Source organism: Apis florea, unplaced genomic scaffold (genome assembly GCF_048593485.1).
Source record: "Apis florea isolate Af1SG1 unplaced genomic scaffold, ASM4859348v1 contig_3078_pilon, whole genome shotgun sequence".
Taxonomy (NCBI): Eukaryota; Metazoa; Arthropoda; class Insecta; order Hymenoptera; family Apidae; genus Apis; species Apis florea.
In genome coordinates, this window is record NW_028256702.1 from 874,266 (window position 1) to 902,173 (window position 27,908).

Genomic DNA, 27,908 nt, shown 5'->3' on the forward strand with positions numbered 1-27,908 from the left:
GCCAATGAAGGATGGCGCTTTAGGCCAGTCCGGTTTTTGAAGAAATATGGCGGATGTCGAGGTGAGTCTGTCACGTGGAAGTTCAAAAACTATATTATTGTCTTGTAATTACTAATTATTTATGTTTGATTTTATTATAGTTAACGAAAGCATTAAAAGATCTGCCAAATCGAGTTCAAACCGCCAGTAAAAACGAGCGGCGAGAGATTCTACAAAATGTCGTCAATGTGTTGTCAAATCCTGGTAAGAAACGAAAATGTGAATAATTTTCTGATAAGAATTTATAACTTTTTTAAATAAAAATATTTAATAATAGAAAAATAAAAAGATTATATATATATATATTTTATAAATATATTAAAAAATTAATGTATTAAGAAAAAATAACATTATATATAATATAATTTTATAACGTATCAATTTATTAACCGACATTTATTAACCGACAATTATTTAATTATAATACTTCTAATTTTTATGTAATTTATGTATATTATTTTTAATCTTTTAGTTTTTTTTCAGTTTTACTTTTGATCACATAAGATAAAGCTATTATTTTTACAAATATCAAAACAAAATATAATATATAAATCAAAAATATATATATATTAAATTTTAATATTTTGACTTAAATTTTTTAAAAAATGAAAAATATATAAAATATCATATTTTGTAGTTAATATACTTCATACTAATGTATTTCATATCTTATATTATGAAATAATTATATATAATAAAAGTAATATATATTTTAATCCTAACAATTAAATTATTTTTAATTAATATTATCATAAAAATGTGAATTATATTGTTTAAATTTCTAGCATAAATTTTGTAATTATATTACATAATATATCTATTATTATAATTTATATTGAAGCAAAAAATATGTAAATTGAGAAAATAAATTAATTTTATTTACAATAAGTATTTGTATAAATTTGCATTAAAATAGAAGAAATATTTAAAATATCTTTTATATATTGAAAATCTCATTTTAATTGAAACATTATTATTATGTATTATATATTTATAGGCATCAATGAGAAGATTGTACATGGAATTTGTAAAACCATATCTCTTACTTTACATCGATATAAGGATACTGCTTCCCAATCTTACGTGAAAAATTTAATTGAAGAATTATTAAAAAAACAACCAGAACCTTCAATAAAACATATGATTAATATTATAATAGAACAAGCTACATGGCATAAAAATGTAGTTCCTACGTATGTAAATGTTACAAATAGTTTCTCAAATATATTTATAATATTAATGAAATATTTTATAAGTTATTAATAAAATATTTTTTAGTCTAAACACAGCTTTAACTGCATATCTTGCATTAAAATGGTCAACATTAATTGTTTTACATGGATATAAGAGCAATTTAAACATCAATTCAGAATTACCAAAACTCATTGAAGCACAAGCAAATTTGAGTGCAGCAGCTTTGGCATCTATGGATAAAAAATTGACAGAAAAAGTATATGTTTTATTAGCACATCAATGGTCAAGTGTTAAAGATATTGACATTGAATATTTAGAAACACTAACAAAACTAGAAGTTGAAAATGGTGTAATTGTTCTTGCTAGTTTACTCACTAAATATTTAGTCACTGCAAAAAAAAGTGAATTAGTGGCAAAATTGAAGGTAATATTCATTAATAATATATTTCTAATAAAAATTTGTTTTTATTAGTAATATTTTTTATTTTTTTATAATGAAATTATTAAACAAATATATATTTTTTTACAGACAAACACCATAGATCCTTTCATAAAATTAACTATTAGTTGTAAGAAAAAGCCAGATCTATATGTTGTTCATAATGCTGTACCTCTTCTTCGTAGAATATCTCATGATGAATTTAAAAGTCAACTATTACCAGCTTTGCAAAAAGCTATGTTAAGAAATCCAGAGATTATTATTGAATCAGTTGGATATATTTTAAGTGGTTTAAGTCTTGATTTAAGTCAATATAGTCAAGATATAAGTAAAGGATTATTTGCAAACTTACATTCAAAAGAAGATTTAGTTAGAGATGAAGCAGTAGGAGCTTGTCGTAGACTTGCTCTTCAATGTTCAGATACTATTGCTTTGGAAAACTTATTGTCATCTGTATTTGCTGTATTTCATGGATCAGAAGGGAAACTTACAGTTGCAACTCATAAGATTTCTGTATTACAAGGTGCTGGCAATCTTAGTTACAATGCAGCTTCAGGAAGTAGTGTTGAAAGATTGGCTGAAACAGCTTGTGAACATTTCATCAAAGTTCTTGAAACTGAAGTTCATGAGAAAACTTTAATTCATGCTCTTGAAATGATGGCCTTATGGACTAACAAATTTGCAAACAATGTCCCAAAATGTGTAATAGATGCATTTAAAAAAGGCATGACTGCTAAAACTTCAACTGCCATAGTGCGTACTGCTTATATTAAACTTTTCTTTTCTGCATCAGTAGCTTCTTATTCTGAAACAATAACTCCATTATTATTACAATCATTAACAAGGGCTATACAACAATCTGCACAACCAACTGCAGTTACAGAAGGTTTAATAGCTGCTTATTTATTGTTGAAATTTGTGCTTGCTAATCAAGTAGAAAATGACAAACAAACTATTTTATGGAATGCAATTGATGAACAAATATTCTTTTCCGAAAAATTTTTGTCAACTTGTGGAGATGATATTTTATATCATCTTATGTTGTTTTGTGAAAGGTTAATTACTGAATTTGGAGATAGATTGAATGAAAAAACTTTAAATGGCGTTCATAGAGCAATTGTAGCATGTGCCATTGCTCCTAAGTATAAAATAAGAAAACGCTGTTTTCCGTTAATTAAAAAAATTTTAACTGGTTTAAGTACATATGGTCCTGCACAAGAATTATTAATGGAATATAATAAATTCTTAGAACGTGTAAAAATTAAATCTGAAAATGATAAAGAAAATAAAGAAGAATCTTTTAATTATGAAACGACTGGTAGATGTCTTGCAGATGGATTACTTGCTATTTGTTCAGGTTCTTTTTTGTTTGAATCACCTGCTATGCAAATGACAAGAGATGCATTGATACCATCTCATCATCCTGCAATTCATAAAGCAATGCCAAATTTATGGTTTAAAATTGCAAAGAATTTTAATCTTATACCAAAACACTTTTTATGTTCATTTAATCATGAAATAAAGAAAATACTTGTACAAAATTACAAACCTATTGCTAGCTATGAAAATGCATTAACAAAAGTAATATCTATTATACCAGACATTATACTACCTGTAATAATATCAAACATTACAAGTAAACTTGATGATGTAGAGATTTTAAAAGTTACTAAAGATGAATATTTTATTTATCTCACTCCAGAAGGAGAATTATATGATAAAAGTGTATTACCAACAAATGATGAAAATGATATTCTCAATTCAATGAATATGAAAAGAGAAAGCAAAGTATATTCATTTAAAGAACAGCAAGAAGAATTACAACTTAGACGAGAATTATATGAAAAAAGAAAGAAAGAAGGGAAAATAAAAGAACCTAAATTAACACCTAAACAAGAAGAAATTCTTAAAGCTCAAATGGCAAAAGAAAGTGCAATTCGTAAAAGATTAACAGAATTAAAACTTAAAATAGATAATGTTGTATCTCTAACTATATGCTCTATGCATGGAAATGGTCAAGAATTATCTTTCTATTTAAAAGATCTTCTACCTCCGATTTTAAAAAACTTAGGATCACCATTAGCTGCTCCTGCAATGTCTGATCTTTATATTCGTTTAAAAGAAATTATAAAAATAAACAATCCAGTTCTTAGTGATTTAGTAGCACATGTTACATTACGACAATTACAACCTCAATGTGATTTAAATCATGCTTGGGAAGAAGAAAATCTTGATACTGCAGTAAAAAGAACTTTAAATCTCTTGCATACAACAGCAATAAGACAAAAAAAATTATTTACAGCACCAACTTTTTGTTATATTTTTCCTTTTATAAAAAAAACTTTATTATCCTATAAAGATGATAATATGATTGTTCAAGGATTACAAATAATACAAGAACATGCTAAACAAAGAGGGAATTCTTCTGATTTCAGAGATATGAAACATCCTCAATTACTTCCACGTAAACATATGTTTGATCTGTTAATAGAATTAATGGAAATCACAAATGGAAGAGTACAGACCCATGCAGTGGCAACATTATTAGATGTTGCTCAATCTGGTAGTGGTCAACCAGGTACTGCAATAGCAACTAATGAAGATATAAATTCTTTAATTGGAGCATTACAAAATTCTTTATCTACAATAAGAGATGCAGCATTAAGAGCTTTAACAGTAATAAGACAAGCTTTTCCATCTCAGAAAGAAGATCCTGATCAATTTTTTTATCTTATTAGAAGAATATGGATTGCTAGATTCGATGTTTGTGACGAAAATAAAATTCTTGCAAATGAACTATGGAATGCTGCAGACTTAGTAATGGATGCAGAAAAACTTTCTGATGAACTTATTCAAGATACTGCACATCCTGTAGAACCTATACAGCAAGCTGCTGCTTGTGCTTTGGCACAATGTTTAACTGAAGTTCCCCATTTAGTACCAATAATATTGGACAAATTATTACAAATGTATCAAGATAAATTAGCTATGATTCCACCAAAATTAAACGATTTTGGTCGTATTGTTGAACAACCTATTGATACTTGGGGTCCACGACGAGGTGTAGCACTTGCATTAGCTCAATTGGCACCTCTTCTTAGTGCTGATACTGTACTTCAACTTGTGCAATTTTTTGTTTCTATTGGTTTAGGAGATAGAAATCAAGCTGTTCGTACAGAAATGTTAACTGCAGCTGTAGCTGTTGTTGATCTTCATGGAAAAGCAAATATAACTTCTTTATTACCAGTTTTTGAAGAATTTATGGATAAAGCTCCAAAAATTGGAAGTTTTGATTCAATTAAGCAGTCTGTAGTTATTCTTATGGGATCTTTAGCAAGACATTTGGACAAAGATGATTCACGTATTAAACCGATAGTTATGCGTTTAATTGCTGCTCTCTCTACACCATCACAACAAGTACAAGAAGCAGTAGCTAATTGTTTACCACATCTTGTGCCTTCTATTAAAGATGATGCACCAAGTATTGTAGACAAATTAATGGATCAATTATTAAAATCAGACAAATATGGAGAACGTAAAGGTGCAGCTTATGGTTTAGCAGGTATAATCAAGGGTATGGGAATTTTGGCATTAAAACAGCTTGATATTATGACCACATTAACTAATGCCATTCAGGATAAGAAAAACTACAGACATAGAGAAGGAGCATTATTCGCTTTTGAAATGTTATGTACAATGCTTGGTAGATTATTTGAACCATACATTGTTCATGTTTTGCCACATTTATTGTTATGTTTTGGAGATTCAAGTCAATATGTAAGAACGGCAACTGATGATACAGCTCGTGTAGTTATGAGTAAATTGTCTGCACATGGAGTAAAACTTGTTTTACCCAGTTTATTAGCAGCATTAGAAGAAGATTCTTGGAGGACTAAAACTGGTAAGTAATTTAAATATTACTATTTTTATTATAATTATTATATTATATTCTGAATTATAATTTGTATTCAAAGAATATAATTTTTTTTATCATTTTAAGGATCTGTTGAATTATTAGGTGCAATGGCATATTGTGCACCAAAACAACTTAGTAGTTGTTTGCCAAGTATAGTTCCAAAACTCATTGAAGTACTTAGTGATTCACATACAAAAGTTCAAGAAGCTGGTGCAGAAGCTCTTAAAGTTATTGGAAGTGTAATTCGTAATCCAGAGATTCAAGCTATTGTACCAGTTTTATTAAAAGCTTTACAAGATCCTTCTCATAAAACAGCTACTTGTCTACAAACTCTTTTAGATACACAATTTGTACATTTTATCGATGCTCCATCATTAGCTCTTATTATGCCTGTAGTACAACGAGCATTTTTGGATCGTTCAACAGAAACAAGAAAAATGGCAGCACAAATTATTGGAAATATGTATTCTTTAACTGATCAAAAAGATTTAACTCCATATTTACCAACTATTATTCCTGGTTTAAAAACAAGTTTATTAGATCCAGTACCAGAAGTACGAAGTGTATCTGCAAGAGCATTAGGAGCCATGGTACGAGGGATGGGTGAATCCAGCTTTGAAGACTTACTTCCTTGGTTGATGCAAACTCTTACATCTGAAACAAGTAGCGTTGATCGATCAGGTGCTGCACAAGGGCTTTCAGAAGTTGTGAGAGGATTAGGTGTTGAAAAACTTCATAAACTTATGCCTGAAATTATTAGTACTGCTGAAAGAACTGACATTGCTCCTCATGTGAAAGATGGTTATATTATGATGTTTATTTACATGCCAAGTGCGTTTACTACAGAATTTACGCCTTATATTGGACAAATTATCAATCCTATTTTAAAAGCTTTAGCTGATGAAAATGAATATGTTCGTGAAACAGCACTTAGAGCAGGACAACGTATTGTTAATCTTTATGCTGATTCTGCGATTATGTTATTATTACCAGAATTAGAAAAAAGTCTTTTTGATGATAATTGGCGTATTAGATATTCATCAGTTCAATTGCTTGGAGATTTATTATATCGAATCTCTGGTGTTTCGGGAAAAATGTCAACAGAAACGGCTAGTGAAGATGATAATTTTGGAACTGAACAATCGCATTTTGCCATTATCAATGCACTTGGTGCTGAAAGACGAAATCGCGTTTTAGCTGGATTATATATGGGTAGATCAGATGTTGCATTAATGGTACGCCAAGCTGCTCTTCATGTATGGAAAGTTGTTGTAACAAATACACCAAGAACTTTAAGAGAAATATTACCAACATTATTTACTTTATTACTTGGCTGTTTAGCTAGTACAAGTAACGATAAGAGACAAGTGGCAGCAAGAACATTAGGAGATTTAGTTAGAAAATTAGGTGAAAGAGTATTACCAGAAATCATACCTATTTTGGAAAAAGGTTTACAAAGTGATCAAGCTGATCAGCGTCAAGGTGTATGTATTGGATTATCAGAAATTATGACAAGTACAAATAAGGATATGGTGATAACTTTTGTAATCAGTTTAGTTCCAACAGTAAGGTAAATATGCATATATAACGAAATTTTAACATGTCAATATTTCTATAAGTTCAATTCAAATATTTGAATTTAAAATCATTTGAAATATTTATGATATTATAAATAATTGAATTTAATATCAATTATAATGTTTTGAAATCAGAAATATATTGTATTTTAAAAAAGTTTAAGTGATTTTGATTTTAATAAAAAAAAAATTTTTTTGACAATTTTAAATATTGCAATTTCTAGTTAATTTTAAATTTATTAACTTTTATTTGAAACATTTTTTATTAAATTATTGAAAATATTTAAAATATCATATACAATAGTTTGCTACTATTATTATTATCATTATTATTTAGATAATTAATGTAGAATAATTAAAATTATTATATATATAGTTATATAATATGTAAAATATTAAAACATTCACGAAAAACATTTGAAACATAATTTTTAAGATAAAAATAATAAATATAAAAGTTGATATAAAAATATCAATTACGATTTATTTGATTATCAAGTTTTGTGTTTGTTTTTATCTCTAGAATCAAATTTCTAAATATATCGCAAATATATTAATATATTAATCTCTATATATTCTTAAATTATACTAATTAATCATAAAAAATTATACTAATAAATCATAAATTATACTAATAAAATTTTATTATTCATATTCTAGAAAAGCATTATGTGATCCATTACCAGAAGTACGGCAAGCTGCAGCAAAAACTTTTGATGGTTTACATTCAACTGTAGGAGTAAGAGCATTAGATGATATATTACCAGCAATGTTAACGCAACTAAATTCACCAGATCCTGCAGAAGCAGAAAATACTTTAGATGGTTTACGCCAAGTAATGGCAATAAAATCTCGTGTTGTTCTACCATATCTAGTACCTCAATTAACAACTCCACCTGTTAATACAAAAGCATTATCAATCTTGGCAAGTGTAGCAGGTGAAGCATTAACAAGGTTTCTTCATAAAATTCTACCAGCATTGTTGACTGCTCTCTCTAGTGCTCAAGGATCACCGAATGAAGTGCAAGAATTAGAATATTGTCAAGCAGTAATTCTGTCTGTTACTGATGAAGTTGGTATTAGAACAGTTATGGATCAACTTATGGAAGCCACACGAGCAGATGATCCATCTAGACGTCGAAGCGCTGCAACTTTGTTATGTGCTTTTTGCCGGGATACACGTGCAGATTACAGTCAATATGTTCCACAATTATTACGAGGTCTCATTCATTTATTTACGGATGATGATAAAGATGTATTACAAATGAGTTGGGAAGCTCTTACAGCAGTTACCAAGGTTATTTTTGTGTTTCATTTATATAAATGAATATCTTGATCTTAATATAATATATCTTTATTTTTTTAATTTATTAATTTATTTATAATAATATTATTATTTATAATATTAATATTTTTTAATTTATAATTTTATAATTTATTTATAATTTTTGTAATTTAATATATTAAATTTCATTTTTAGACTTTAGCATCTGATCAACAAATTGCGCATGTACAAGATATTAGACAAGCTGTTCGATTTGCAGTATCTGATTTAAAAGGACAAGAATTATTGCCAGGATTTTGTTTGCCAAAAGGAATTACCCCTATTCTTCCGATATTCCGAGAAGCTATATTAAATGGATTACCAGAAGCAAAAGAACAAGCAGCTCAAGGCCTTGGAGAAGTTATAAAATTAACTAGTGCTTCAGCATTACAACCGAGTGTTGTACATATTACTGGACCATTGATTCGAATTTTGGGTGATCGTTTTAATTGGAGTGTCAAAGCAGCAGTTTTAGAAACTCTCGCAATTTTACTTGGCAAGGTAATTTCTTATATATATTATTTGTATAATATTAATCCTTTCGTTACTACAAGCGACTATAATCACCCTGCATAAGATGCCACTGAAATATTACGGGCGACTATAGTCATTCTGCATAAGATGCTATTAAGATATTATGGGCAACTATAATCGCTTTGCATAAAATGCTGTGTATTGTATGATATGACGAGCGATTGGAGTTATTGCACATTGAGTATCTTTTTTTAGAAATATCATTAATTTTTTTTTTTTCAATAAACGTCGTCAAAGCAACTTGAATTGTAAGGCGTAAATGCGGCCGCTAATGATCTTTCTCGAGCGCCGTGCATTTTTAGCAGCTCGTTCAGTGGGGGCAGTGGAGAAATCGCCCATAGCGAAAGGGTTAAATATTAAGAGAAAAATAATACAAATAATTACTTAAATGTTTCGATTAGGTTGGAGTAATGTTAAAACAATTTTTACCACAATTACAAACTACTTTCTTAAGAGCATTGAATGACAGTAACAGACAAGTGAGATTAAAAGCTGCTTATGCTTTAAGTAATCTCATTGTAATACATACTCGTGTGGATCCATTATTTACAGAACTTCATACTGGCATAAAAACTGGTGATGATCCAGCTATTAGGTATAAATCAAAGAATTGAATATTTTTCGTATGTTATTTATAAATTTCTAATTAAAATTTATATATATTATCTACATTTTATTCAGAGAAACAATGTTACAAGCTTTAAGAGGTGTTCTTACACCTGCTGGTGATAAAATGACAGAACCAATGAAGAAACAAGTTTTTGCTACTTTAAGTAGTATGCTTGGTCATTCTGAAGACATTACAAGAAATGCAGTAGCTGGTTGTTTTGGAGCATTAGTACGATGGCTTAGTCCAGATCAACTTAATGTTGCATTTAATGAAAATTTATTATGTAAGTTTAATTATTAATATAAAAAATAAATGTTGCTTATGAAATATTTTTTTATACAATAAAAAATAATATAAGTACATAAAATATATAAAATATTAATATATTCGTGGAATATTTTTGGAAATTCTAAAGGCAAAAACAAACACAAAAGTTGAGACTTATATATTATAAACAAATTCGTAATGACGTTTAAGAAGCTATAACACAAAAAACACAATATTTTCATCTCACTTTAAGCTAAATTCAATTGTTTAATAAATAAATAACCAATATTTTTGTATATTACTAAATTTTATAATTAATCCTCCAAAAATGTTCCATAAATATGTTAACTTTGCATATATAATTAAGATATTTAAAATTCAAATTTAAAATTTTTTTCATAACTTTTTTGTGATTTTGTATTTTTTTTTTATATAATATGTTTAACATTTAAATTATTTAATTAACAATTTGTAGGTAATGATTCAACTGTTGATTGGATGCTTAGACATGGACGTTCTGCAGCATTATTTGTCGCATTAAAGGAATCTCCAACAACTGTCTATAATAATAAAGAAAAAGATCGCGTTTGCAATGTAATACTTTCATATTTAAGTGCTGATCGAGTTCAAATTGTTATGAATGGTGTACGAGCTTGTGGTTATCTGTTTCAATATCTTATGAATGAAGGACAATCTATTCCTCAACAAATTTTGTCTCCGTTTGTACGGGTAAAAATTTAAAGATTATTTAATTTTATATTTACAACTTTTTATAACATAAACATATATAAAAATAAATATAAAATAATTTGTATAAATAATTTATCATGTAAATAATTTTAGTCGATGAATAACAATAGCAATGATGTAAAACAATTATTAGCCAAAGTTTGCATTCATTTGGCTCGTAACATATCGCCAGAAAAAATGTCACCAGAATTACTTAAATCACTTTTACCTATGTTGGTAAATGGAACAAAAGAAAAAAATGGTTATGTAAAAGCTAACAGTGAACTTGCGCTCATAGCAGTACTTAGATTGAGACAAGGAGAAGAAGAACATCAGGTATTTATCAATTATATTACACAAATACTACAAACTGAATTGGAATACTGATTAATTATAATTCTACAAATTATATTTTTCAGCGTTGTATGGCTTTCTTGGATGCTGGTGCAAGAGAATCATTATCAGACGTAGTCAGCAAAGTATTGCGTAAAGTTTTATCTCAGCCTGAAGGCAAAATAGAAGAATTGGACGATACATTACTTACGTGAGAGATATTGTATGTCCTGGGGCTCATTACGTACTGCACCCATTCTAATAATTATACTATCAATAATTATTCGAACAATTTTTATAAAAAGACTCACTGTTCGTCTACTAGTTGCATTATAAAGACATTAGTTCGTTCCATATTGTATCTCGATAATCAATTAAACAAAGTAAAATGTAACAGTCGCTCGATGGCATTCAAGTTACTTAAACTAAGGTATCCTATTTACCAAATGGTTTGGATACATGTTGTAGATATTTTTATGAAAAATGTTTTCTACTGTCAATTTATTAATCTGTTTTTTTATATTTTAATCATTAGTATAACGAATTTATCTCAAAAATATAAATTTATAAATGAATCGATAGAAAATAATGAAATATGTCGAATTTGAAAATAATTTACGATACAAATTAAGTTTTGATCGTGTTGTATATTTGTGGTACATTTTTTGGTATGATTTGTTAGTAGTATTATTAAAAATAAATTATTTTATTTTTTACTTATGCAGCAAGTTGAAATAATTTTTGAATAAAAATATATAACTATTTCATATTTTATAAGAATTTTATATTGATTAATTTTAATTCAAATATTATCAAATAATATCAAATATTATTAAACTGAATAATATACTTGCTATCGAGGATTTGAACAGTGTCGCGCTTTATTGTCATAAAAGCGTGTTTTGCTGTGCTGTACTGTAGTTATGTGCATCGGTATATAGTTTATATTTTAGAATTACTTATAGGGATTGTTGAACCGGCTTTAGCCGCGATGACGCGATACTTCTAAATCTACTACTGAAATGTCTGTCTTCAGATTTTTTTTTCATTTTGATTTTAAAAATTAATAATTTTATGATTTCATTCATTGCATAATTTACATTTTGTAAAAATATATATATTTTGTACATAAATTATATAATATTTTAATTTGGCAGTTAAATATGAGATTTTATATTTTTATATATAAGTCTTTTTTTGTTTCAATGAATTTCTTTTTTAAATCAAATTTTCATTCTTCTCACTATCCATATTTCAATTTTTATTTTTGCGAAGAAAACGAGATAAATATTAATAATTAAATTTTTTAATATGAAAAAGAATCAAATTTTATATTTAATCAAATAATTAGTATGTATTTAGTATCTCTAGAATAAATGTAAAAAAGGAAGACATCAAAAGATAATATAATGGATTAGAAGTAACGCGTATACATTGCATTTTAAGTAAAAACATTATTATAAGCGACTTAGTCGCACACTATCGTTCCTCTGACTTCCTGAGCCCTGGGACTTTTATGAACATATTTAGCATAATATTTTATGCATAGAAAAAAAATCGATTAAGTTCCACTGCATCATTATGTGAAAATGCGTAATGGATTCGCTTGTTCCGATGACACTGACAATTTTGTTATTGCTCGCTCAAGACTGAATCGTTCCATCCGTGGCTGCAAGGAGAGCCAACTGCCACGTTCTTTTCAATTTTATGATGTTTCATGAATGAAATTTCTATCTGTACCTGTCCAAAAAGTCCAACGTATTTGTATGTGCAAACATTATCAAATTACTTTTACGGTTGGATGCATTGAATAGTTTGTCATTTAATTATTTTATTATTTAAGCTTCTTTTGTTTTTCCAGATATCGAAAATTATTATAAAAATATCGTACTAATGTAAAAGTCATATAAATTTGATTTATTATTATTTTTCAATTATTTTTTTTTTCATTTTCTTTTTTTCATAACTTTTAAATATTTTACTACAAATTATTTATTAGCGGCAAACATTGAGATATTATGCTGCCAAAAATTTTATGATTTCTTAAATTAAATTAAAAAAATAGCCTTGTAAAGGCAATTTATTTATCCATCAAGGATTTTATAATTTTTAATTATATAGATGTATGTGATACATATAGAACAATACGTGCAAAAAAAAAAATATTTTTTCATTTATACTGTCATTAAATGACAAATTTTAGTTTATATTATTCGAACTGGAGGAACATTGGCAGTAATGAGTCGTTTTTATTAATATCATTTATAAATTATTTTATTAATTTTCTTTAGAAAGTTATGTTTTTATTTTTTATTTTTGTTCTTGTTCTTTAATGTATCAATGTGCCAATGCAATTCTAGTTTACTTCAATAGATATTTTCCTCAATTTGTTTTAAATTGATTTAATTACAATTTTGCGTACTATAAGTATATTTTTAAAAATAAACTGCAGTAAAAACTGCTTAATTTTATTTAATGTTATCCTAAATGTTTAAAGTGAAATAAACTAGAAATAAATTAGAAATAATAATATGAGAGATAAAATTTTCATATAAAATCAGATTTTATTATTATTTTAACAAATTATATTAAATCTATTTTTAAATTCGGAAAATGATTTTGAATCAAAAAAGGTTCATTAATTCAAGATTTCTTTTTTTTATAAATTATTAATTTCTACCGACTTGATTTCCTTCTCAATTTTCGTTTGTAATAATTTTTCAGATTTGTTTTTTAAAAATAATAATTCCTTCGTTGCCTCTAGTATTATTTCATAAAATTCAAGAAATGTCAGCTGTAACATTCAATTTCTATATTGTAAAATATGCATAATACCGTATACGATGTGTCTGTAAAATATATTACACATTTAAGCAAATGATAATTAAGTTAGGAGAAATGCAATTTTTGTAATATCTGTAAATAATCATTGATTAAAGTATTAAATTATATATGGTATTCAATATTGGTTTATGAATAAATATCGATGTAATAAATACAATTTACAATCTATACTATTTATAATATTTTATGTTTTCAATATAAGTAATAATAATTTTATAATTAAAATTGTTATTTCGCTAAAATTCAATTTCACATAATCTTCAGTTTACATTATTTACTCATTTTGTTTATTAATTCACTTATTTTCAATTTCATTTTCGTAATTCTACAATTCTAACATATATAAAATAAAAATTGCATAATAGTAATAATATATAATAATCATAAGAATAATTGTTCAAAAAATAAAAAGATAATATCAAATAACATTTAATGTTATTGTTGATATTATGTAATTTTATTTGATCATACAATTATATAAAATTGAAAATACTTATGAATATCAAATTATTATCTTTCATTTTTTTTAATATAGCACACTTTATCATAATCTATTGCGTTTACTTTAAAAAAATCAATAAATTATAATATCGAAAATTAAAAAATACTAAAGCAAGTACAATCAAATAATCCATTTTATCAATCATTTAGATTTTGAATTACATTTACCGAATTTTATTTATATTTACATTAAAATTTGAACCTTAAAATCATATACCTTATAATCCATATTTATAATTATGCCAGTATTTGTATCTTTTATTCCAGGACATATTAGTGTCATAACTTCTATCATTTTTACAGCTCCTAGCTGACTAAAGATCAACAATTTGTTAACTGTAATATGAATTATATTTTTAATTTAGATAAATTAAAAAATAATGATTTTATAGAGTGTGCTATACAATTAGATGAATGTTATACATACTTAGATTATTTTCATTTTTCTTTGATATATCAGTCGTATAATTATGTAATGTAAAAATTTCGTTAAGTTTTAGTAAATAACTAATTTTTTCACCTATTGTCACAGAATTAATTCCCTCCGGAAATATTTTCATATTTTCAATGGTCGTGGCAAACAATCGTGAATCTTTTGCATCTACATTATTAATATATATATATTTTAATGTAAAAATATCATTATTATAAAAATTAGATTTTAAGCAGATTCTGCATGCATACATACTGTGAAATGTACAAACACATTATTGTTCACTATTAATAAAATACTTTAAACTTGTATATTTTGTTTAAATTATTTTTTGGTATACAAAACTATAAGATAATTAAATAAATTTTAAGTTTTTTAAGTTTAATATATTATTTTATTATAATTTTTAATCTGCAACAAATACTCCCAAAATATTATAATAATATAAAAAATTAAAATAAAGATAATGATTTCTAATAATAATCATAAAAATACTTTATTATTATTAATATTTATTTATCTTTGCAATTCGAAATGTAAAAGTACTTGATAATTATTTGACATATATATTATATTTATATACATTTTATAATATTTTATATACATTTATATAATATATTTTTATATTATCTTAAAAATTGATTCTAGAGAATAAAATAAATATAAAACATTGGTTGAAAATTATTTATTATATATTATAAGATGTAAGCAATTAAAATTTGCGTTGGAAAAAGCAAAATAGAGAGTGAAATTTCTATCTGTTATACTCTGTTTCCTTTTCATTTTAATGCGAATTTAAATTACTTACAATTTAATAAATAAGTCTTAATCGAGATTTTTCTTTGTATCAATTTATCTAGAATCAATTCTCCAAATATATTAACATTATATATATGTTATTATATATATTTTATATCATATCCAAACGAAAAATTCATATTATAAATCAATTATTAACTTACTCAAGATGCATGTTGATTGAAGCAGATCTCTTGCAGAAGGTGGATATCCAATTTGTCGATAAAATTCAAAAACACAATTCATAGGTAATATATCCTTATTTTCATTGCATAAAGTACCTGTATGATATGGAAAATTGTTTTAATTAATAAACCAATCTATCTGCAAAAATTCAAACTTTCTTTCTATCTAGATATCTCAAATAAAAATTGTTTATTATTTAAATACAATAATTTTCTTACAACAATAATTTTGTACTTATGAAGATAAAAATTTGCATTAGGCATTCGAAATTTTTGTGATATATAAAGAAAGAGAAATTTATTTCTTAAATTTATCTCACAATATACATACATTTATATATATATTATTTTTAGAATTGATTTTTATAGAAATAAAATATATATTAGTAAAATTATGAAGGAGGAAGCAATAAAAATTGCAGAGAATCTATTTTTTCTAAGGATTGATAGAATCAATATTACATTGATTAAAGAATTGAAATCGTGCGTCTAAAGAATCGTAAAAATGCACTTACTATCAATTTTGAAAATAAAATTTTTATAATAATTAAAATAAAGTATAGAATTAGCCAGCCTAATTTCAAGAATCTTTACTTGATATGAAAATTTTGATTAATTTTTGGAATATGGATTAAAATATGATGCTATGATAAGTCAAAAGATTCAAATTTAATTTTCATCATATATAATATATTATTAATATAAAAGATTAATACAAAAAACATCTTCGAAGGATTTTTGAGATAAAAATAAACACAAAAGTTGATATATTATACAAAATTATCGGCTTGAGGCTTATTTATTAAATTATAAATAATTTAATTTTACATTACATAAATGAAGCGAGATGAAAATAAAATGAGACAATATAACGGAGAATGTCATATTCTTTCTATCTTATTTCATCTAATTTAAACTTCAATTATATATTATATATAATTATATATAATAAAATTTATATATAATAGTTATATTATATTTATAACTTAATAAATAAGTCTCGAACATTTTTATATATCAATCTTTTCTATTTCTTTGACTTTTTGAATCGATTCTTCAAATTCTCGTGTCCTTATATAATCTTCACAAGTGTATATAATCTTCACAAAAATATCGATATAATAATATCTTTTTATTCTAAAAACTATCACTTTTTTATTAAAAAAAAAGAGTTTGGAGATTCATTGCAAATGTAACATTGTAAAAGCTTAATTCTTTAACTCTTCTAAAGAAATAACTTTCTAGAAAGCTACAAATAAGAATAATATAATGAAATTTTCTTCCTAATAAATAATTTTTTGTAATTTTTCGAGATAAATTATTCTATTTGCGAGATATATCAATATAAATATTTATAATAATCTTTTTCTATTTGTGTAATTTTATGTAGTTTACATACCAACATGATTTCCAACATAAGGAAATATATCATTTTTTAAAAATTTGTGCAAACCATTAGCAAGTTTTCCATTCATTTCTCCGACTTCTATATTATTATATTTTGTGTACAAGTGCCAAGATACTTCTAACAACGCGTGTAAAAATTGCCAGATTTCAATCTTTTCAAATGGATAATGGGGATCTTTCACCATTGTACTTTTATTTTTTGCTATAATATTATTTCAACAATAGATATTAATGTCAAATATATTAAAATAAATAGATTTATAACTATTGATGAATAAATGTTCCAAAATATTTTGTCGTTAACGATAATAAATATTTTTATCTATGAACAATATATATACATATATTAACTATAATCAATAATATAATCAAAATTGATGAATATTTACCTATATGTTTATCGATTTCGGAAAGAGACATTTTTTTTTGAATATTACAATCTCTCCATAATTGCCATAAACACAGTCTGCTCATTACAAGATTACATTTTGGTGCTGGATTTGCAAATAATTTAGCATAATCATTATAAATTTGACGTAAACGTAGAATATGAATCATTAAACATTTATATATCCAGCATTCTTCATAATTCCACTCAGATTTTTTTACATCTATTACATCAGATTTAAAAAGCTGTTCTTGTGGAAAATCATTTTGATCAATTTCATTTACAATTTCATTTATAACAATATCTATAACGAAATTAATAGCATAAATAATAAAATTGATAACAAGTTATTTAATATAGAGGTATAGATAGTATAAAAAAAATAATATGTTAATTTTATTAATTGATAGTATAAGAAATATAAGTAAATAACCTTTTGAAGGTACATAATGTAAACAAGCACAGGATTCGTTTTCACAACTATAACATCTTCCAGATGAGATTGAAGGTTCAAAACGTGGTTCCAAACTTTCTGGATCCAGCAGACGAGTTATATAATAAGTTAAATACGGAAATTGTTCTGGTTTTAGAATAGGTGTTACGAAACCTTTTGCCAATTCGGCAGGTTTTTCAATAAATCTACAAATAATTAAACTGTAAAGATATCTTTAAATGTTTTTATTCTGTAATTTATCATTATTTCCATATTTTATTCTGATTCTATTTTAGCAATATCTATTTTATTAATTCTGATTTTATATATTATGTAACTTATAAAATAATTTATATTTTTAATTATTGTTAAATAAATTTAATTATATCTAAATAAATATTATGCAAAGATTTAAAACATGTAAAATAAAAAAAAATTATTTTAATTCTTTATGAATGAAGTTTAAAGAATGATGTAATATTATTTATATTATTATAAATATTAATTAATATTATTTTAATTTTTTTCTTATTTTTAAAAAATTTTTTTTATTCTTTCTTTCTTTTATATATTAATATTTAGCTTAATATTTGAAGTTTTATATTATTATTATAAATTTTATATTATTTCAATTATTATTCAATTAAATTATTGATTTAATGTATTGTATAAATATTTTTATCTCAATGAAAATTTTTCAGCATACATATATTTATGATTATTTATTCTTTTATAATTAAATAATTTTTCAAATAATTTCATACATTTATTATTTATATAATCGCATAACTATTTAAATCTTTGTTAAGTATAATATGTGAAAAAAAATAATAAATTAAAATTTTTTAATAAATTAAAAAATTTTAAAAAATATATAATAAATTTATAAATATAATATATGAAAAAAATGTATCTAATAAGTATTTAAAAGTTATTTTTATATTTTTTAAATATCACATATAATTGTCTCTTATTTTTACAATTTTATTAAAAATTCCTACTAAATATATGTATATATATATATATATATATATATATATATATATATATAAATGCAGATAATTATTCATATTTATATGTATTTATTACTATATATATTCTTAATATAATAAAAAAAATAATTTTTATATTTGTAATATACATTATATGATTATTAAAGTAGTGATTCTTACTTTGGTTTTAGATCTGTAATTATGCATTCTTCTTTATCTTTTACTTCTGATTTATTTTCTAAATTATTATTATCTTTATTATCTTTCATAATATCAGTACATAAAATATCATTTAAAAATAATGGATCAGCCTCGAATTTTTCTCCATTATTTCCTATATATATGATAAAAGTATATTTTTTAATTAAGATAATGTTTTGAACGAATAAAATAAATATATATTATATACATATATATTAATATATTTGTGAAATACATTTGAAGAATCGATTTTAAAGATAAAATAAACATATATATAATTAGTATACAAAAATATTTTGATGAGATTGATTGATGAGTTTGTTTCTTAAATTATAAACAATTTAAGTTTGCATTAAATGAAATGAGATAGTGAAAAGATAATGTAACAGAGATAAATCTATATTTCAATTATTTAAATCTTAAATAAATCCAATCGATATTTTTATATAATAATTCTTTTTTTTGTTTTTCAATATCTAGAATCAATCCTCCAGAGATATTCTACGAATATATTTTTTTTCTTTTAAAATTTATTATAAATATCATTAGTGAAAAATTTGTTAATACGATTATAAGGAGATATAACGAGATATCTAAATAATTCTTTTATGTATTAAAGTAATAAATTTAAAATACGAATTTTTAAATATATCATATTTTTAAGTTTAATTTTAAAATTATTTATATTACCAAATATAATTCCATAACCGTGTTTCTTATTATCCTTCCAATATCCAGAATACTTTGCTCCACCGACAGAATTAAATTTCATATCTCCTATATGAAAACAATTTAATTAATATTTTTAATTTCGTTATAAAATAAAAATATAATCCACCTTTGCCATGACGCAATCCATGACGCCAATAACCTGAGTAAGATGCTTCTTGTGGCCAAGTAAAAGTTTTGTTGAAGAATCCATTCCATACATGTTCTCCATAACTAATGTATATTACAATATGTATATAATTTCATAATATTAAATTAAGATGAAAAAATGTTTTATATTATATTATATATTTTTGATTAATTATAAGAATTCAGATTAACAAACCCATGCATTGAACCACATTTCCATTCTCCACGATAAAAATTTCCATTAGTCCAAACCATAGTCCCGATACCATCACGAATTCCATTTTTCCATTGACCCACGTAACGAGCACCGCTTGGATAAATTCGTAATCCAATCCCATTCATCTTGTCCATTACCCAATCGCCATCGTATGAACCATTATCTTCATAACGAGCATAACTTTTGTAATAAACATATTGATTGTTCAATCAATATATTGAAAAGCTCATATATAAATGAGAATATATTTATAGTTTTGTTATACACTATGAAAATTTATATAAAACATTTCTTTGTATAATTTAGTAATTTCCGAGTTATTTGGAACAATCTGCGTCTCTCAATATATATTTGTATTTTGTATTTAATACATAATTTTCAATTTTTCGATTTTTCTTTTAAATCAATTTCTTAAAATAACGAAGAAAATATAGAACATTGAAATACATGTAAAAATATTCTCAATTTTTGATAGCTGTAAAATCCAATGCTTAGGATCCTATCTTATGATCATAATAATCCAGATTTGAATTCTCATAATGGCACTATATGGTGGGAATATTGTTACAGAAAAAATATAGAAAAAAGATATTCCTATATTCTTTTTTTAATTTTCGCATTTTTTTTTACTCTACAATATTTACATTATATGTGTAATAACACGATTTTTATAAAAATAAAATTTATTAATGTAAAAAATCAATACGCATTATATTGTAAAACTATAAATTAAAAGTAAGAAATATTAGGGAATAATAAAATATTTTTTATCTAGTCTATATTGTATATGATATTGTTTTTTTTTTTTCTTTTAAATTTTGTACTTGCAAAGTATTTCATCATACGTTATATTTTTTCTAATACTTATATATATTTTAATTTTCATATGAAGTTCTAATTGATTAAAATAATTATCTTATATTTTTACATACCCTTTACCATGTCTCAAACCCTTATACCATTGACCAGTGTACATGTAACGATTTTCTCCATCCACCATCATTCCTCTGCCATGTCGATAACCATTTATAAAATCACCCTCGTACCAGCAAACATTATTCCATTCCAGTAAACCTTTCCCATGCATAAGATTTTGTTCAAATGTTCCCTGCGAAACTATATTATTTTTAATAATGAAACTTTCTATTTTTAAAAAATTTAATCATTTTTATTTATTTTAAAAGAATGAAATTATAATCATAATATAAATTTAATAAAATACATAATTTTTTCGTTATTGAAATAATAAATTAATAAATTATGATTTAAAAATTTATCGGATTGATAAAAACTAATTTAACTTAAATAAAATTTCAATCTTGTTATTAAAATATTATCAGTCTTATTATACAATAATCTGATTCTCTTAATTGAAAAATATATCAATTTGTTAATGATGTTTAAGAAAATAACAAATTGAAAATTCTTACTTTATATTGAGCACCATTAATCCATCTATAAACGCCTTCACCTTCCATCATTTTTCTACTAATACGACCACTGTATGTATTATTATTAATGAACGTTATATTTGCAAATTCATCGGGCAATTTTAACTTCCAAGATAAATCCATGTTCGTTTTAAATGTATCGTTAATACATTCTTCAAAGTTATCATTTTTTTTTTCTTCAACAACAATTTCCTCTTCATAATATTCTTCTTCATCAATACATTCTTCATCACTAAGTATATCATCATCATCAATTATTTTTTTAGGTTTTTTTCTTAAGTATTTACCATCCCATCTATTTAATAATAAAATTTTAATCGTAATAATTAAAATTTTTTTTAAATGATTTAAAATCTAATTAAATTCATTTATAATATTTTGAATAAAATTAATATCAGAGAAAAAATACGTGATATATTTATTTATATCATATATATTTATATCATGTAAAATATACAAAATATATAAAAAATATGTATTTGCATAAAAATCCATAGTCTAAATCATAAGCATTAAGATTTATAAAAACAAATAATCTTTTGGAATATCATAAATCAACATATTCCCATGATTTATTAAACAAAAAATTCGTTCCTATTTTTATTACAAGCTTTTAGTAAAATATTTACAAACTTATATTTATATGCTATTTAACATTCTTATTTTTATTCATATACCAACATTATTTTACAAAAATAATCCATGACATCCAGTATATATATATGTAAAATACATTACAAATAATAATACATATATGAAAGAAATTTTAATTAAAATTTTTTAAAAAATTTATTATATCAAAGTAATAATTTATATCATATATAATTTTTCTTCACTTGTTTATAATTTTTATTTATGAATCAAGTATGTGCAAATAATTGTATTGACTAAATTTTTAGTATTGATAGTTTTATACATTTTAATTAGTTTATAAGAACTGAATTTATAAATAATGAAATTTGAATAAAGATTCAATAATAGGAAAAATAATTACTCTTTCACAAAATACTTCAAAATGTCATTGTAAAGAAGATAAATATATTCTTCCTTAATAGAGTATTTGCGACGTTTATCGGCGAGAATATCATCAAAAGGCAATTCTGGTTCCAATTCGGGCTCTTCTTCTGGGATATCCTCCCTTTCTTCTTCCTCAACATATTCCAAAGATCTAACCTTACGGCATTTTTGTAATATTAATTCTTTTAACATAGTATTCATTTTTTCACAATTTTTTTCTTTTTCAATAAACTTAAAACAAAAAATATACTACCGTTGAATCGATTTAAAAATAACTTAATGCTTAATAGATTTATAATAAATTACATCGTTTATATATCGTCATTTCTAAGAGATGTGAAGATATCAGAGATTCGATAGAAAATATTAAAAAGGAACATTTTATATAATTTTTTTTTTACAAATATTTGATACTATATTCAAAGTAATTTTCAATTAATTATTTGTGCAGTATTCTGTGGAATAAAATATATTAAGAAAATATACATAACATTAAAAAGGAAACATGTTGACGAAAGGAAGATTAAACGTAAGATTAATTATCTTAATTAATTATAAATTTTACTAATTATTATAAACTATGTACTATGTATAAAATATCATTCATATGAAATTTATTTATATATTTTAATATTAATATACATATAATATTATATATTTATTTAATTCAATGTAGATTATGTAGATCCATAATGTCATTTACGTTTATATACAATTTATTTATTATACTTCAATATTTTTCTCTTTTAATGCTATATAATAATATTAATTATATCTTGATACAAGGCAAAATTAAATATTTTTAATAAATAAAGCATTTTCGTTTATTACATATTTATTATTAGAAACATACCTATAGAGTGTTTCAATAATTTAGATATAACTAAGAAAATGATAATTTTCATTGAAAAAAATATGGAATCAAAGTTTTCATATGCAAAAATATATTTGGCTAAATCAAATTTGGAAATGTAATTAATTAAATATATGTGAAATTATTATTAATAAATAAATAAGCGAAAATAAACAAAAAAATGTGGATTAAAATGTTTTTTTTTTAATTTGTTTTTAAGAAAATTATTGAGTTTAAAATAATAATTAAAAAATAAGATTCAATTAAGAATTAGTTAAGTATACATATACTTGATTAACTTTTAGTTTGATTTTCTTGAAAATAAACTTTTATATTATAAAGAATTGATAAATTTTTAAATTAGATTTTCTTAAAAATGAGATTTCAAATTTTATTTTATTCTTTTTTTTTCTTTTACTTATTTTTGTTATTGTTGAATAATTTCTGCGTATTGTATAAAACAAAATTACAACATTAAAAATACTTATTATTATATGTAGAATAATAAATATAAATGTTATAAATATTAATCATATTACAGGCTGCTCTTCCAATTTGTGAAGATGAAATTAAAGAAATGGAACCAATTGTTTTTCATACTCCTGCAATTTATAATACTAAAGTAAAAATTCATAATTGGTAAGCATTCTCTGCATAAAGTAAATTTAATAAAATTAAATTTTTATTTTCATATATAAAATGTTAATTCATGATATATCTTTGGATGATCGATTCTAGAGATCAAAACAACAGTATATAAAAATGTTGATTGAAATTGTAATTACTTTTAATTATTCGAAGTTCGTAGTTAAACGAAGCGAGACGGAAATAAAGTGAAACGTCTCTGTCTCTATTACACTCTATTCCCGTTTCGTTTTATGCAATACGAACTACAATTGCATATAACTTAAATAAACTTTAACCATATATTTTTGTACATCAACTTTTGTATTTGTTTTTAGAATCGATTTTCTAAAAATATTCTACGAATATATTAATATCTTGCAATAAAATGTATAATCAAGATATACATATTACTTTTAAAAATCTTTTTTAATCAACCAAGTGAATAATTAACAATGATGAAAAAAATAATTCTTACAATATTAACACGAAGAATACAATATTAACAGGAAGGAAAATAAGTAAAACGAACGAGGGTAAAACGCACCCTCCTTTTGTTATGCGTAGCAACGCATACGATCAACGTTGATATTAAGAGCATTTATAATGCGACTGGTTTTAATCGTGCACGTAGTTTTTATTTGAGAATCATTAAAGAAAATTTAATCATAATAAAATAATAGTTTAAATACTATAATAAAAAGTGATTAGTCAATAATATAATAAACTATACGAGACAATAACATTGAGAATTTTATTTTATTTTTTTATTGGAATAAATCATTGACGTAAGTATCATTTTTTGTTATCGAAATTTTGAATATATTGTTTTTTTTTTTTAATAAAATCTCCTCTTATTTACCAGAGAAATGAAATTTTTGAAAAAATTTAGTTTATTTCTTGTTTGATAGTTTATCCATAAATAATAAATTGATTATTTTTTAATCTATTAAATTAACTATATGACATTTGAAATCTCAAAATCAATATTTTTATTCAAATAATAATAATTCAATTGAGTTTATGTTTACATTTTTAATATATGTTAATTAATGACTTTATATTAAAAAAGTTTGTATAAAAAAATGTAATTTTTAAATTATTTTTAAGTTAAGATGATTATTAAAATTTTAGTTTATGAGAGAATTTTTAAAAAATCAATAAATAAATATTCTGGATTTTAAAAATTTCGAATTTCGAGAATTTTTTGAATTTTGAGATTCGACTTAAAAATTTTCAAGTTTTATCAACCTAAATATCAAGTTATCGACTAATAAAGCTTGATTTTGTAGGCAAATGCATACATTAGCAGAACCCAGAGATAACAAAGAGATATTTCCACCGAAAGGGAATCTCCATTTATCATCGTATAAAAGACTGGGTCCAGGAGATATTTGTACAGGAATTTCAGAAACACAAGCCATGTTATCACAAATAGAATTAAAAGATCAATATGAACCAATTATTCCGCATCGTGTTTTACATAAAATGAAGAAACTTGTAGAAGAGGTGTACGTATTATAAAATATTCTACATTTGAATATAATCATATTATACATATATATATAATATATATATATTATACATATATATATAACATATATAATTTAATTATTATTTTTATAATTAAATTGATCTCGAAATATCTCTAAATGTGAGCAAATTTCTCTACAGGAATAAATAATATAAATTTTGTTTAATTTTTTTTTATTATTTTTCTTTTATATAACCAGATAATACATTACTTTCTGTTAGATTAGAAGCAAGAAGCAAGATAATTTATTCTTTTCGTAGAAAAATTTGTCATAGAAAAATTGAACTATTTTTAATTGTAGAGAAGGTAATGTTTAAGATTTACATGAATTTCTCTCCATTGAAGACCATTAATGAAAAACCAATATTATATCATTAATAAAATAATGTAATTATATTAAAATAAATAAATTAGAAAATCTTTCAAGAAGCTCTTCTCTTAGAGAGATTAAAAATCAAGTATTCAGTATATTTATAGTGACAACAGTCGAAAATAAAAGTAAAATAACATTACATATTTGAAAATTTTAATTATTCATATAATATTGTCCATATAAAAACATAAGAGTTTACAATTTTATGTATTAAATACTAAAGTATTTAATTTGACAAAATTTCTAAAAAATATCAATGTACAATTTGTTAGTAGAATGTCTTAAATTTTTAAGATATCTTAGTATAAATTTCATAATTCAATTGAGTGAAATCTATATGTTCAATGACAATAAAAATAGCCTTTAATAGAAAAAATTTTCTTATATTTGTAGAAAAATGGTAAAATAATTGCTTATAAAAAAAGTAATATTATTAGAAATATAGCGATGCATGAATATTTTCGAAAAGTGATACTTGAAGAAGTGAAATATATCGCAGGCCTGAAGAAGAAGAACCTACGTTAACAGATATATTGTACGATGCCGAAGAAGCTCGTAGGATGGATTATCGTACGACATCAGAATGTCATTACAGATTACCCTATCCCATGAAACCTAGAGCATTACCACGACCACCAGAACCGGAACCATGGTTGTTGCATCGACGAACTATTGGATACAGTCTGGAAGAATTGGAAAGGCGAAAGGGGATAAACGTGTTTCTGGATGATAACATGGAACTCCATCAACAGGTCGCAAATATAAAATCAAAAAAGCATAAATTGCATTCATTTCGAGATTATAGTTTTCCAGAAAACAATTATGTCGATGAAAAAGAGTGCACTCGACGAGTTACTGATAAGATTGAAGAAGAAGAACCCACTGATCAAATCGAAAAGGTTAATGAACAGATTGATTCTTCTGATGTGAAAGAGTGCAGTCAACAAATTACTAGTCAGATTCAGCAAGTTACCGATTCTCCTGATGTAAAAGAAATTACTGGTCCGATTCAAGAAACTACTGATTCCTCTAAAGTGAAAGAGTGCGATCTAGAAATTACTGATCAAGTTCACGAAGCTAATGATTCTTCTGATATAAAAGAGTGCAATGAGCAAATTACTGGACAAATTCAAGAAGTTATTGATTCTTCTAACATAGAACAAAGCAATCCACAAATTACCGATCAGACTCGAGAAGCTACTGATTCTTCTAATGTAGAACAAACCAATCCACAAATTACCGATCAGATTCAAGAGACTACTGATTCTTCTAATGTAGAACAAAGCAATCTACACATTGTTGATCAGACTCGAAAAGCTAAGGATTATATTGTGAAAGGGTGTAAAATGGATGTAACGGATGAAATGTAGAAATAATTGTGAAAAAATATATTTTTAAAATATATTTTGTCATTGAATTTATCAAAATAAATAATATATTATTATAACAAAATATCATGGTATTATATTTTATTATTATTTATATATTAATATATTATATAAATAATAAAAACTGTAAAATTAATGCATATATATAAAATATCATTTTCTTGAAACTATTTATTTATACTTAAGTTTTTCATATAATTTTCATACATAATTCTCATATATTTTCCAAATATTAAATTTTATTTTTAATTGAATTGAATTTTACAAAATTATGATTATCTATTTATATCAAAACGTTTTGTCAAGAAACTTAAAAAGATAAAATTCAATTAATTCAAAAAGAGAGATCTACAGTGGAAAATAAAGATATTTGTATAGAAATTACATAACTATAAAAATTATAATAACACTAAAATGGCAAAGAATTATATAAAATAATAAAATTAACG

General features: G+C 23.9%; 3 protein-coding genes across 4 annotated transcripts in view; 2 read left to right on the top strand and 1 right to left on the bottom strand.

Moving 5' to 3' along the window:
* On the top strand, positions 1-15,051 carry l(3)80Fj (lethal (3) 80Fj). Its single transcript, XM_003697079.4, has 13 exons — positions 1-61; positions 141-243; positions 1,037-1,232; positions 1,318-1,657; positions 1,763-5,573; positions 5,673-7,158; positions 7,826-8,462; positions 8,646-8,990; positions 9,425-9,618; positions 9,705-9,916; positions 10,376-10,629; positions 10,744-10,965; positions 11,049-15,051. The coding sequence occupies exons 1-13, from the start codon at positions 47-49 to the stop codon at positions 11,175-11,177; spliced, it is 7,944 nt and encodes a 2,647-aa protein (XP_003697127.3). The 5' UTR covers positions 1-46; the 3' UTR covers positions 11,178-15,051.
* Positions 12,290-27,908, bottom strand: part of LOC100872263 (uncharacterized) — a 17,967-nt gene continuing 2,348 nt past the window's right edge. The window contains exons 4-16 of the mRNA XM_086908445.1: positions 22,665-22,843; positions 21,650-21,965; positions 21,152-21,327; positions 20,199-20,399; positions 19,983-20,086; positions 19,835-19,921; positions 19,124-19,277; positions 17,952-18,157; positions 17,520-17,822; positions 17,123-17,332; positions 15,703-15,819; positions 14,735-14,908; positions 12,290-14,643 (exon numbers count right to left, since the gene is read on the bottom strand). Of these exons, the coding sequence (XP_086764571.1) occupies positions 14,492-14,643; positions 14,735-14,908; positions 15,703-15,819; positions 17,123-17,332; positions 17,520-17,822; positions 17,952-18,157; positions 19,124-19,277; positions 19,835-19,921; positions 19,983-20,086; positions 20,199-20,399; positions 21,152-21,327; positions 21,650-21,965; positions 22,665-22,843 (2,379 nt within the window). The 3' untranslated portion in view covers positions 12,290-14,491. The remainder of the gene's footprint in view (positions 14,644-14,734; positions 14,909-15,702; positions 15,820-17,122; positions 17,333-17,519; positions 17,823-17,951; positions 18,158-19,123; positions 19,278-19,834; positions 19,922-19,982; positions 20,087-20,198; positions 20,400-21,151; positions 21,328-21,649; positions 21,966-22,664; positions 22,844-27,908) is intronic.
* LOC100872144 (uncharacterized) lies at positions 22,310-27,523 on the top strand. Of its 2 annotated transcripts, XM_086908455.1 has the most exons (4): positions 22,310-23,216; positions 24,082-24,179; positions 25,457-25,675; positions 26,571-27,523. In XM_086908455.1, exons 1-4 carry the CDS (start codon positions 23,193-23,195, stop codon positions 27,439-27,441), a joined length of 1,212 nt encoding a protein of 403 aa, XP_086764581.1. In that variant the 5' UTR covers positions 22,310-23,192; the 3' UTR covers positions 27,442-27,523. The 2 variants fall into 2 exon arrangements, with proteins under 2 accessions (XP_086764581.1, XP_086764582.1); XM_086908456.1 differs by lacking the exons at positions 22,310-23,216; positions 24,082-24,179 and adding an exon at positions 24,674-24,952.